The sequence below is a fragment of the Phytophthora infestans genome, genomic scaffold (assembly GCF_000142945.1).
Source record: "Phytophthora infestans T30-4 supercont1.420 genomic scaffold, whole genome shotgun sequence".
NCBI lineage: Eukaryota > Oomycota > Peronosporomycetes > Peronosporales > Peronosporaceae > Phytophthora > Phytophthora infestans.
In genome coordinates, this window is record NW_003303340.1 from 1 (window position 1) to 13,161 (window position 13,161).

Here is a 13,161-nt window from a genome sequence, read left to right on the forward strand (position 1 = left end):
ATTTTCTTACGGCTCTGTGTATAGCAGATTGAGACTGACCACGACATTCTCTCTCATACCAGTGATGGCACGGCTAGCAGAGGCCCCCCGGACAGCACACACAGTAACATGAGCGTGCTGGATCTGCATCAGCTCGAGAAACCTGTTCATGAAGAGGATGAGTGGCCTCAGAAGCCTCTAGCGCAGCCACTGAAGCTCGACGCGTGGACGTCTAAGGCACAACGTGAGCAAGAAACGTTCCATCGATACGTTGAAAAACATGGCCCTGATATCTGGAGCACTGTGTGGAACGGTATCTGGACAGGTGGCGACGTCAAAGAAGTGCAAGATGAAGACGGCGAAGTCATCATGACGGTGTAGAATCAAAGGTCAGTTGGGTGAATGAATTGAGTGCCTAAAGATGCAGATCTAGCGGATCGGAGAACCAGCAGCGGTGGTAACGTCTTGCTGTTGCTGTTTGTACACACTAGTGAGGAGTTTTTCACGCTTTTTAGGCTGCTTGTACAGCGCGCAATTGTTAGCACACGGCTGCGTCGACCCGGTCTTAGCACACGAACAGAGAGCTGGAGTTCCGAGTTGCGCTTGCAGAGCTCGCAGGAAACGCTCATGCTCTCTCGTTGTTGATTGAACTTTGTTGCCCTTTGCAGCCTTTTTTCTCCATGGCGTGGATGATGTGGTGGTTTGACGATGCACTCGAACGTCACAGCCCGACGTCATATCGATACTGCGAAGAAAATTTGCCACGTTGGATAAAAGTACAAACAGATCGAGTGGCTTACGTACACTGTAACTCCAGTAGAAGTCGTACTGCCGTGTTCTTTAATGCTATCGTCTGAATTGTCGCGAGTTCGCCTGCTTCGACCAGCTGTTGGAGATTTAGACACCGGACACTTCTTGTTTGTTTGAGAATCTTCTCGCCAGTCGCTTTTAACTTGAGCACGATTCATTTCCATGTATTGCCGGCGCACTGTTGCGTACAGAGCAACACGCTGCAACACAGAAGGAAGCGATAAGCATATATCTCAAGCATACTGACAAAGTTACGTACCTGTTCGGGGAGCAAAGCTGGTGCTACAGCCGACTCGCTTATAACTTGACCTTCATCACTCCCATATTCGTCGTTGTTGGATATTTTTTGATAGCTCGAAGGTTCAGTAGATCGCAGTAGATCATCTCGGATCTTGGCATCTAAACGCAACATCTAATACCACATTTTCACAGCGATGAAGAGAGGGAATGCTTGACTGTCACCGACCGTTTCTTACCTTTTCAATGTGTTTTCCTAACGGGCAATCCTGGAATGAATAGGCAACAAGAAAACTTTAATTGCCACGCCACAGACACAGCATGGTAATTCGTCTGACAAACCTTGAGAATGGCTTTCTTGTCTTTTATCAATTTCTGAAAGTACGGACGAGTTGAAAGTCGTGTGGCCACAGAGTTCCCAGTTGGCTGTGTCTGCACTGTAGTTGAAAACACTTTTGCACACTTCGCATCCTACACGAACCCATCAAGTCAGATTATAGATTCACTATAAAAGTTAGAAAACTTCATGAATATCACTCACCAAATTCTTCTGCGCGCGCTGGGCTTCAAGTCGATTTTGACGTTCTCGCTCCGTCACGCGCTGACAAATTTTGTCATGGAATCGTTTTAGCTCGTTCGACTGGGCACGCAGCCGAACTTCGGCTGCGTGACGCATTGACTCCGTTTCAGCCTGATCATTAACCGCTCAGCTTTTGCTTTTACAGCTTTCGTAAGAACTCACTGAACGCTTACCTCCACATCAACCATACCGAGATCGTGCCAGTGATCATCCTCATCAATGTATCTGTAATTTCCAACGCTGCAGCTCTCAGAACAATTTGTTACAAATAAAATAACAGCAACCTTTATCTTACTCATCGTCTGACGAGTGCGAAACTGCTACCTCTCCAGCTAAAATGTAGGCTAAACCACTCAACAACAAAAAAGCACCACTGTTATGATCTGGTGTATCGTAAACGAGAATGACATGCGAGCGCACCATTTATTGGCGGGATGACTGTGTCCTCTCCAGCAAATCCATTCATTTTCGAATAGAAAGAGAGATCCGCAAGTGTTCTCGAAAAGACGCATTTCCAGAACATGGCTACACTTGAAAGGGCGTACGTACAGTGATCGACAGGATCCCGGGACGACAGGAGATCTACATGCGTTTGACACAGTTTTACCATGTGCGCGATCCCATGGAAAACCTGCTTGTTGGCGTGACCTTGCGCAAGGTGTGGTAAGGATATCATTTTAAGGAAAGTCGTTTGTAGAATCTTATAAGTGCAAGGAATTGTAGATCTCGGGATTTGGAAGCGATAACTCAGTACCGGTAGGGAAAACGTGGACGTACAGCTTTCAGTGGCAAGAAAAAAAGCTCAGTATAAGGTATGTCTATCTCATTGAGCGATATAAAGGATAGTGGGGTTGCAGTACTAAACGTTTATGGGGTCGCTCAAGCGAGAAGAAGCGAGAGCTGGATCGTCTCGAAGCAGGAGAAATCCTTCGAAAAGTACGATAGCTACAGAATTTTTGTTTTTGTGTACCCTCTGATGAATTTAGTTTTTATAATTATATTCTAGCGTCAAGATGAAGAACCACTTGAGAGTGGCAACGCCGACGTTTTGTATTCATACGTCGATGTTGATGATTTTATTCCCGAGGAGGTATGTGCGTTGAAGAAGTTTTTACATTGTGCGGCGAGTTTTTTTTATCGATCCACCGACTACAAACCACGCAGTATGCAAAAGACCCGCCAACTACTTCGAAAAGTAGCGTGACGCATCTCATTCCCCCAGATCTTACGCGACGACCTCGGGACAAGCGGCTTGAAGCTTCGTGGACGTCCAATCAACACCGTGCTTGGCTTCGAGCCAACCGCGAAGATGAATTTCGTGCCATGCACATTGTTGCTCTTATCGAAGGCGTCGAGCGTGTACTTTGCTCTCTTCGATTCTACAAGGAGACTGGATTATTCTGTGCTACACCAGGGTTTTCGGCACCAATCGTCGATCCAGAAAATGACCCAGATCTACTTATCAAAGGCCCCAAGCTGTCGACGTACCATATATCGACTCCTGGCGGCTCACTCTATGAGTATGTGCTAGACAGCATGCATGACCTTCTTCCGCTTGCTTCTTCCGAAGACCAAAGACTTTCTCGAGACATTCGCTTGCAAGAGGAGAAGCGCGACTTTGCGGAGGTGTCTCGATGGCAGCTACTGAGTCAGGATCCAAAGTTATCCGAAGCAAAAAGTGTTGACTGCAATATGCAGCGGAAGATGATGATATCGCTGGAAGTGGCTGCGGTCGATAATCCGCAAACAACTGACTCGATCTTTGTGGAGTATGAGCTTGAGCTACCCGGTCGTGCTGGACACTCTCAGTGGAAATTACAGCCTGGTAATTATACTAGGAAGCGTGGCAAAACCCCGTTATCGTTACATCAGCGGTCCGAGTATCCTGGGTGTTTGACTTCCGTAGCGTTTGGGTGGCATCAGCACTTCAATCTGAAACTTGTTAAGGATGAAGCATTAAATGGCGCAGACGAGGGGGATGACGACATTGTTCCGTGTCCAGTCCTCCACTTAAGCGTGTATTCTCGAGATTCGTGGCGAAGGAAAAGAACACAAGGCCATGGTGAGATAAAACTAGGGAATTGCTCCGGATTTTACGATTCCGACGTTCCTATTCGCAAACCGATTACCTCCATTAGTGACCGGATGGAAGAACTCTTTCTGGGCATCGATGAAAGTATTGAAGATGTCGAGCTCACAAGAGGTCAATTGCGGGAGGTTAATACCGACGATTCTCCTTTATCCACCATGATTACGAGTCGACTAGGACAGAAATCGGAATCCACTGGCACAACGGTTCGAGTTCGCTGCAACATCGTCGACCTACAGCCATCGAAGCATCCTAGTATTGGACGGCTATCGTCTGCACCAATGACTACATCCGTAACAAATACTCGCATTGTAAAGCGAAGCGTCCAAGAAATTCTGCAATCGGTTAAATTAGAAAAACGACTAGCGAGTATAACAGACCCCCGTATTCAGGCGGCACTGCGCTCACTACCAATAGACAAAAGTGATCTTGTTTAGAACCCTTAGTTAGCCTAATGTATTGGGAGGAATCAGTCATCATCGCTGTCTAGATCGTCCAGAGGGTTACCGCTACGCTTCTTCATGACGCGAAAAAACTCCTCTTCGTTGATGAAGCCGTCTCCGTCGTGGTCGGCTTCATCGATCATCTCCTGCATCTCTTCGTCCGTCAGATTTTCTCCCAGCTCGGTGCACACGCGCTTCAAGTTTCGGAACGAGATTTTGCCCGTGTTGTCGTCGTCAAAGAGCTGGAAGATCTTCATAATTTCCTCACGCGAGTCTCGCGAGTTCTAGATCGATATAAATACAAACACAATGAGCTAATTCTTCGTGTTGCCGCTTTTGTTTGTCCTTTTCCAGTGCAGCTTACCATTTTCCCGGTCATCATCTCGATAAACTCGTCCAAGTTGATCGTCCCCGACTCGTCCTTGTCAATGTCGGCGATCATCTGGCGGATCTCCGCCTTCTTCACTTGGAAGCCAAGCGCTCGCATCGCAGCCTTCAGCTCGCGCACGTCAATGCTGCCACTGCCGTCCGTATCGAAGAGATGGAAAGCCTCCTTGATCTCCTCTAAATCCTCTTCGTCCAATACCTTTTTCACCGGTTTAGGCTTGCGTCGCAGAGCCGCACGAGATCGCGCGAAAGCTGAAGCGGACATGGCACTCGACTGCAGCAGACACAGCAATTAGCACATTCATATCGTCCACGTTGCGAGGCCTCCAGCAGCTTACACGTTCCATCCCTCCTTGGTGCAGAATGCAAAGTGTCCGTTACTTCAGATTACGACCTTTCAGATCGCACTTCAACATGGCATAGATTTATGGATCTAGAATATCTCAGGATTTGTTACTTTTCAGAAATCGGACAGTTTCTAAACATTAGAATTTTGGTTTACTCTAAATTCTGAAGATCGCGTACTATTTTCGTGACACTTGCGTAAAGTATCACTCTTCAGCAACCAGTTAGCGAGTTCTCCCACTACATGACAATGCTGGGTGCCGCGTCGAAGCGCATGCGTCTAAGCACGATGCGCACGCTGAAGGCTTACGACAAGAGCGAGCACCGCGTGCTGGTCATCGGCGGCAACGGCTTCGTGGGCAGCAACATCTTGCAACGCGCCGTACAAAAAGGAATCGAAGTGCGCAGCCTCAACCCGTCGGGCAAGCCGCAATGGCAGGACGTGCCCTGGATCGACCAGGTGGACTGGCACGAGGGCGACGTGTTCGACGAGAAGCAACTGGCAAAGGCAGTGGAGGGCGTCACGGGCGTCAGTACGTTTAGTGGAAGAGCGCGTTGAAGATGATCGTGTACTGACTTTAGGGCTTTGGATCACAGTCTCGACGGTGGGTGCGTTCGGCAGCAATGAGCTCATGGAGAAAGTGTGCGGAGACGCTACGATTGTGGCGGCGAGGGCAGCACAGAAAGCGGGAGCGGAGCGCTTCGTGTTCGTCTCCAACTCGCGCGTAGGCTCGTACTACCCGTCGTGGCTGCCTATGTATGGCTATTACCATGGCAAGCAGAGAGCCGAAAAAGCTGTGCAGTCGAGGTGACGCAGAGAAAACGTTTAGGCTTTTTACTTTGCTGCTAACTACTGTATTGTATTGGTTTTAGATTCCCCAGCACAGGCGTGGCGCTGCGTCCGGGTTTCATCTACGGCTGGAGACGCACTATAAAGGGTCGAGGGATTCCGCTGCAACTTGCAGGGGCGCCAATGTCACTGCTGGCGAGAGACCTTGGTGCAGTTTCAACTGCTCTAAGCTACATGCCGTTCTTTGGAGAGGAAATGCGAGCTGCGATTCCTGTTGGTGTAGTCGCAAAAGCTGCTGTGCTCAATGCGATTGGTCCAGTCCACGGACACACGTTGGATACGACCAGTATGCTGGAGTTGGCTGCGTCATTCCACATCCACGAGGAACAAGATTAACGATGAAAAAATGAGTCGAGCACAAATTCGGAAGTGATAAATCTAACATTCCTCGCGGCAATAATTATCAAGCTCCTTGTGGCTTCTACTGCTTTACTCTATCTGTTGGCCATCGCTTGGGCTGTGTATTTCATTCCTATAACGCCAATCTTCTTCTTGCGTTCCTCAGCTTCACGCCGTCGCTTCTCCAGTTCGTCCGTTCGATCTTTCCAGTATTGCTGTCACATAACTAGATCGTCAGATAGAGTTCTAGAGACCGGAACTTTTAAGACTTGCACCTCTTTTTGCTTCTCTTGCTGTTTCTCCAGTTTTTCCTTTAAGCTTTTGGAATCCTCCTCACATCGTTCTGCTTGGTCGGCTAGACACAGCTCTTCCAACGTCTGCACCCAGAGATCTCGGACAGTCGTCGTTTCTGCTGTCAGCTCAAGCAATTTCTGCCCACTTTGTCCGAGAAGCACCAGGTCAAGACGACCTGCACAAGACCCAGTGCATTAGAACTCCTGCAAGTGCTTGGTGTAAACGTCGACGTACCCATCGGACATACTTTGCCAATCCTGTAAACTGGCAACTCTTCAGAGCTACTTGGACCGGGTGTTTGTCGCCACATCAGCCTGCCACGAAGAAGCAAATTGCATTAGACTGGTTGTTTGCAAATCTGATTTATAAAAAAGAATATCACCTTGCACCCGCAGAATTTAGCTGCAAGTGGACGTTTTCAGTACGACTGAGTACCCCAAGGAAAGCGCTCTTTTTCTTGAAATCGTTTCCTTCTTTGAGCAGCTCCTGCCGAGCCAGCATCTCTGAGTTACCACCGCCGCAGCACACGTTGCCCATGGTCACCGCAAGTGTTGTCTTTTTTTTAAAGGCACCAACCCAAAATACTACAGTAAAAACGACTACCAGAATGTCTCGCCAATTTGCTGATGTTTGACAACAAAACAAACGATCAACATGTATTTGTTTCTCAAAAGATTTGAGAAATTGGAAAATGTAAACGACAATGGGCAGCTTCTCTCGCTACTTCTTTCTACGACACTGGCTACCAGCGGACAAATAGCGAAGAGTCTTCCACGTCTAACGACGCAGAGTTCTCTTGACAGCACAACCGCCACCGGAAGTCGGGGTGGAGCTTGAACCCCAAGGAGAGCGCTTGGTGGCATCACCAGCTCCACTCGGCGAGCTACTGCTGGTGGGTCCTGCGGATCCTTCACTGCCTTCGGTGTCGGCGCTGCCGGTAGTGTCGGTACTGGCTCCAGTGTTAGAGCTCTCAGTAGTGCCGGTGGCACCTCCACCCTTGGTCGCGTCAGCAGCTCCATCATCAGAGCTCTCGGTGGTGTCTTCAGCCCCGCCCTTTGTCGCGTTTGCAGCTCCAGTGTCAGAGGTTGCGGTGGTGTCATCAGCCCCGCCCTTGGTAGCGTTAGCAGCTCCATCATCAGAGCTCGCTGGAGAGCCTCCCCTCGTAGCGTCAGAGGCTCCAGACGCACCAGCCGCCGAGGAAGTTCCGCTTGCACCACCTTTCGAGGCGCAAGTCGTGGCCTTTCCGGGTGTAGTCGTGAAAGCAGTCACCGTGAAGTCCGGTTTACCGCCCTTCTTCCACGTGCAGCATGGGTCACCGAAAGCGGCACCATTGGTCATGCTCGAGCCAGGAAACTTGGCCTCACACAGACTTTTGGACCACGTGTGACCGGCGGCAGCAAACGCTTTAGCAAAATCCGTCGTCTTGGAGCTGTCGCTGCCAGGGTGTCCGAGAGGTTGCTGGAAGAGACTGCCGTTCGGGAGTTCGTCGAGGTACTTGGCGAGGGCGTAAGCCGAGTCCATCGTCGCAGCGATGGTCAAAGCAGCGGTAGCGATGAATACTTGAGTCTTCATTCTAGCGGTCTTGCGTTAATTCCGGAGGTGTTGGTTTTGGTGGTGCGAGGCACTTGAGAAGTGACAGGTTTGTGTTGGTTTCTTTCGAATATCAGTGAAATGTGCTGGTAACACATTTGCCACGTACTCTACGGATAAAATTGAATCGAGGATCGATCGATGTACAGTCGTGCACCTCGTATTCGGCGGGGTGGACCATATAGAGTCTACGAGCTGCGAATATTTATAGAGGAGCAGATGGAGTCCAAAAGTACTACTTTGTATTACCTTAAATAAGTACAAATCATAAGTCCATCTTCGACACAATACCAGTGTGATTCCAACAGTTTCGTATGGTCATTGTCGATACGTCTTGCCAACCTTCTGAGCACCACTTCATCGCTGTATAAATATTGACGGGGGTATACGTCTCGCCTTTGTAAAACAGAGACAGTGTCCATGATGGCTCTGTGGCTGCCTTCCTGCACAATGTTTGCTTATTGGCGAGATTCAACGTAGAATAGGCGGACGGGCGACGTGCCATGGCATTTTGCGACAAAATTTATAATGAGCTGTTGTATGGTGAAGTGATTGAGCTGATACATCGTGGCGGAAGTGCGGCGTTTCATCCCTCCTTGAGGTTATTTGGTCCAAAGGAGATGGGCAACTCATTTGCGCAATGCATGTGGCCCAATCATTAGATTGTGCAGGTTATTAAGCCATACCGGGGCCGAAAACGAGGTGCACGACTGTATTATACAACACCATGTTGAGCCACAAAACTGTGGTGTGCTCGATTTTCCATATCTGGGGATGGGACGTTAAATGCATTTTACTTAATACTGGTACATGTAAGTCTGACGTGTACATGTAAGGGCATCTCCACCGACATTTGCGTAAAATTATGCGTAAAAGTTGAGGTGGCGCTCAAAGTTTAAATCAAACAGCAAAATGATGAGGCGGGCGCATCGCACATCGCGTTGACAATCTTTGGCAATCACAACCACATGTGTATTTTACGGGTGATACAGTGAAAGTGGCTACGTACACAGTAATTAAAAGGGGCACTTTTAGCCTAGAGTGGGACTCGTACAGTGGGCCGGTGTATCCCCTATCCGCGCAGATGGGCCAGGGCCCCGTCTGATTGTGAAAACCAGTGGCTGTGTCGGATCCCCCCATTTGCTCCATTTTGCTCCCTAGCGATGTCGCGCCGACCAACCCACCGCCGCGCCCGCAGGCTCCCAGAAAGCTTCGAGGACAGCGAACGTACCAGGTTTGTCATATTTACATATCAGACAGCGCCACAGGCTCAGAATTCGAGCCAATTCGAGAGTATAACTAACGTTTTTTCGTACTGTGTAGCTGTACTCCGTGCGTACTGCGACTCCGGTTAAGACGCGGAACGACAGGATCAAAAAGAACCAAACATCGTGCAAAAGAATTCCCGAGGAATTGGAATTCTACAACAAAACGTTCGTGTGTACACACCACGGCAGTCCACGGCGCAGCAGAAGTGCTGGAAAGCGTCCCAAGCAGCACTCGAGGAAGATTGGTTGTCCAGCTCAGGTGGGGTTTGTTCTGTTTCATGCCGACGCCGAGGATTGTAACTCTGAAACGGTGCTTGTGGTGCCTAGATTAATGCCTGTGTTAGGGATACAGGAGACTGGGAAATTTGCATTACGAAGCAGATCACTTCGCATAACCATGATCTCAGCCCAGAGTCGTACGAGGCGTACCACGAGGCTCGACAAGTCTCTGACGAAGAAGAACTGTCAACTGTGCGTACACTCCATCGAGCCGGGGCTGATAGAAAGAGGATCCTCGAATACATTACCGAGAATACGACCGTTGAACCGACGATGAAAGACGTCCACAACCTGGTTGCTAAGCTGAAGCGAGAGTCTTACAATCTGCCATCTCTGGGGGGCGTATTAAATCCATTTTGGAGGATTTTTCTACCAAGCCCGGGAATGTCGCTCGGGTCTTTTCAAACGAGGAGGTGAGAATGAGGTTAAATTTCTAATTACGCTTAGCTATTAATGGTTTGGGATCTGTGTCTTTGCAGGAAATAGTCGAGTGCATATGCATTCAGTCCGCACACATGCGGCAAATGTTTGGACACTTTCCGGAGGTGCTGATGATAGACGCTACACACGACACCAACTCATCAAACTATAAGTTGTTCAGTTTTATGATTCACGACGCTATGGGGAAGGGACAACATGTTCAGGTACAAAATCAAACGAATTCTCTGTAATTACGACCCAGTCTTAAACTGTGCACAGTTTTTAATTATTCACTGATACTTTTAATTGCCTATACACAGCACAGCTTACTGCAAAACGAGAGAAAGGAAACGTTGCGATTGGCGTGTGTTCAGTTCAAGGAGACATGTCCGTCATATGATTCGCTAGCTGCCATTATCGTGGATAAGGACTTCACAGAGCTGGCTGTTCTGGAAGAGGAGTTTCCTGGCGTTCGTATTCTGCTGTGCCACTTTCACGTTGTTAAGTATCTACAAGAGGAGGTCGCCAAAGACAAGTACAACCTGGACGCGTACACGAAAAAGGAAATGAAACGATTGATACAGCTGCTAATTAGTACACGGTCGGAAAGGAACTACGACGATGTGATCTTAACGATGAAAGTAGTATTGCGATCTGAAGCTAAAGTGCGTCTATGGTTCGACTATTTCGATCGGAATTGGACGAACTGCAAGAATCAGTGGAGCTCTATCTATCGTGGGAACGTCCCGCACATGGGAAATCGTACCAACAATCGACTTGAGTCCAGCTGGCAGAAGTTGAAAACGCTGGTGAATCGATCGACTGCGCTGGATGATTGCGTCGTCTCTGTCTTGTTTTGGCAAACTGTGAAGGAGAAAATGTGGCTGCGGGTTTTTAACAAAATTGGCGTGAACATGAATGCGCAATACGATGCGGAGATGAATGCTTTGTCAAACACTGTTTCGGATCACGCTGTACAACTGATTAAGCAACAGTACGACTTTGCTCTTTTATCCGCGACTAAATATCGCTATTATCCCATGGGCCCCTACATCATGATGCAGTACGCTGCTGATACTGATGAGGACATTCAGGAAGAGTACATGATGAATCCACACGCGTGGACTTGCTCGTGTATTTTTCGCGTGACGAGGCTTCTTCCGTGTCGCCATATCATATACTATCGAAAGACAATTGGCTGCACCGATATCGTTCCTGAAAGCATTCTTTATCCGCGTTGGGTGGTTCAAAACTACAAACAGCTGAGAAAAGAAACGGCTGAACCGGTGGAGCTCCCTTACGAAGACAGAAAAATACCCAATCCATCGTGTGGACGTGCCAAGTCGCAGAACGAAAAGTTCAACGAGCTGCTACATATAGGCAAGCAGGTTGCTGACGTTGGAGCTACTTGGGGCACCACAGCGCACGAAAAATTGAAGCAGGAGTTGCTGAAGATTTTTGATGCTGTTCGGATCGGCCAGTGTCCTCGTGTGACGTCAGCCAGCCACCATCATGATAATACTGAGTTGGTGTCCACCGAAGATAATAGTTTTGATTCGACACCTGGATCACAGTTTGAAAACGTAGTACAGTCTGAGACTGTACTCGACCACATCAACATGTTTGAAGCCACTACTCGCGATTTGTCAAACCAAGACATCGAATTGCAGCAGCGCGAAGAGGAGGACGTCGTGTGCGTAGACCTGAACGAGCGCGCTGAATCCCGGCGTGATGAAGAATCTCATTCCGAATCTCGGAGTGCTACACAGTCGGATACACGTGCACAACCTAAGACTGTACAATCCTCTACACAGGCGGTTACGTCTACAAGTGAGCACGCTGAGGCTCCGTTGGATCCCGAAGAACCTCAGCCGCCTCCAGTCCCTTGGATGATTGCACCTTCCAAGAAAAGAGTAGGACAAGCTAAATCTGCCAGAAAATCTCGCAAGGAAGCCATCAGAGAATGTCTCAATCAGACGTCCATTTTGGTCGAAGCAGTGGCGGGTGGACTATTACCTTCAATGGCCAAAGTGCAGGCCACCCAAGACACAGGTTTTCGTTTCAAAGATCGCAAAGTTCTGAGGGGAATGACGGTGCTACGTCAGACACGCTCCAGTAAAATTTTAGTCGCTGAGAGGAGGAAAATGCCGTGCACAGATGCCACTACCATTCCATCTGTCCTCCCAACAAAAAGAATCGAGTCATGCCAAGCCCAGATTGCTATTTTCCAGATTAGGTGGCTCAGTGATTCTGATCAAAGAATTCCTGCAGATGCCGTTTCAGTTAAAACGGGCGGAGTCATATACGACTCTCAAATGCTGCAGGCAATGAACTCGTGGCACTTAGCAGTTCAACGATTCAACGAGGTCCGAGAGACCATTAAGTGGATGCACAACGTAGACTTGACGGGGTGGAATCCCGATGATAGCTGAAGGAACGGTTTACTTTTGCCCGATGAATTGGAGAATCGTCTAGAGGATATCGACGTTTTTGGCGACTATTTTTGGGTGACCACTCTACGCGGTCACTGTTTAGTAGAACTATCGTGTATGGACCTGGCTCTAAAGTCGCTGGTTAAACGCTATGGTGGAGACCATGACATTTTTGCTGTTCCGTCCTACTTGATAAGATATCCTGAGTTTGATCGAGAGGAAGTATCCCAATCAGAAGTTTGGCACCAGATTCGAGCTGCAGCGGAGCAGAAAAAGCTGTGGAGTGATGACGCTCGTAGTACTGTATACGACGATCGAGGAAAACCATTATGGCTATTTGCCGTGATCCTGTACCGAAATGAACACTGGTGTGCAGTAGCGGTAAATTTCAACGACCTCACGATCACTGTGTTTGACCCGCAACGCACTGGAGACAGATACGAGGCCCTTCGAAAGTATCTGTATGCCGACTTGGTGCCGCTGTTACCACAGCCCCCGTCCCCAAAGCGGTACAGGTTCAAGCAACTCGAATGGATGACGCAGGTCGATTCCTACAACTGTGGCGTCTTCGTGATCATGTTTTTCGAGATGCTTCTGCTAGACGTCGCTGTAGTGGGGTCCGAATCGGCGTCAGAATCTACCATAGCGATGCAGTACTTCCGATACCGTTTCATTAGCCATATATTAAGCTCAGTGTGAGCTCAGGTTCCACATTTCATTAGCCATATATTAAGCTCAATGTAAGCTCAGGTTCCACATTTGTGTAATTGCTGCTAAGTCTGACTACTGTGATTTTAAGTTGGCCGTGTACGTACTTCG

General features: G+C 48.6%; 7 protein-coding genes across 7 annotated transcripts; 3 read left to right on the plus strand and 4 right to left on the minus strand.

The window, feature by feature from the left end:
• Positions 1–24: 24 nt before the first annotated feature.
• Positions 25–399, plus strand: PITG_21761 (uncharacterized protein; the record flags this gene model as incomplete). The annotated part of the gene is made up of 1 exon (XM_002894812.1): positions 25–399. A coding segment is annotated over one exon (336 nt), but the record flags the coding sequence as incomplete, so codon positions are not given.
• A 376-nt stretch (positions 400–775) lies between these two features.
• PITG_21762 (uncharacterized protein) lies at positions 776–1,817 on the minus strand (the record flags this gene model as incomplete). The annotated part of the gene is made up of 4 exons (XM_002894813.1): positions 776–865; positions 1,369–1,497; positions 1,568–1,717; positions 1,797–1,817. 4 exons carry the CDS (start codon positions 1,815–1,817, stop codon positions 776–778), a joined length of 390 nt encoding a protein of 129 aa, XP_002894859.1.
• An 853-nt stretch (positions 1,818–2,670) lies between these two features.
• On the plus strand, positions 2,671–4,132 carry PITG_21763 (uncharacterized protein; the record flags this gene model as incomplete). The annotated part of the gene is made up of 2 exons (XM_002894814.1): positions 2,671–2,696; positions 2,806–4,132. The coding sequence occupies 2 exons, from the start codon at positions 2,671–2,673 to the stop codon at positions 4,130–4,132; spliced, it is 1,353 nt and encodes a 450-aa protein (XP_002894860.1).
• On the minus strand, positions 4,110–4,799 carry PITG_21764 (caltractin; the record flags this gene model as incomplete). Its single annotated transcript, XM_002894815.1, has 2 exons — positions 4,110–4,422; positions 4,503–4,799. The coding sequence occupies 2 exons, from the start codon at positions 4,788–4,790 to the stop codon at positions 4,165–4,167; spliced, it is 546 nt and encodes a 181-aa protein (XP_002894861.1).
• Positions 4,800–5,076: 277 nt separating this feature from the next.
• PITG_21765 (uncharacterized protein) lies at positions 5,077–6,123 on the plus strand (the record flags this gene model as incomplete). Its single annotated transcript, XM_002894816.1, has 3 exons — positions 5,077–5,403; positions 5,468–5,678; positions 5,744–6,123. The coding sequence occupies 3 exons, from the start codon at positions 5,121–5,123 to the stop codon at positions 6,054–6,056; spliced, it is 807 nt and encodes a 268-aa protein (XP_002894862.1).
• Positions 6,087–6,691, minus strand: PITG_21766 (uncharacterized protein; the record flags this gene model as incomplete). Its single annotated transcript, XM_002894817.1, has 3 exons — positions 6,087–6,274; positions 6,335–6,528; positions 6,588–6,691. The coding sequence occupies 3 exons, from the start codon at positions 6,589–6,591 to the stop codon at positions 6,155–6,157; spliced, it is 318 nt and encodes a 105-aa protein (XP_002894863.1).
• A 439-nt stretch (positions 6,692–7,130) lies between these two features.
• On the minus strand, positions 7,131–7,925 carry PITG_21767 (uncharacterized protein; the record flags this gene model as incomplete). The annotated part of the gene is made up of 1 exon (XM_002894818.1): positions 7,131–7,925. One exon carries the CDS (start codon positions 7,923–7,925, stop codon positions 7,131–7,133), a length of 795 nt encoding a protein of 264 aa, XP_002894864.1.
• Positions 7,926–13,161: the final 5,236 nt, after the last annotated feature.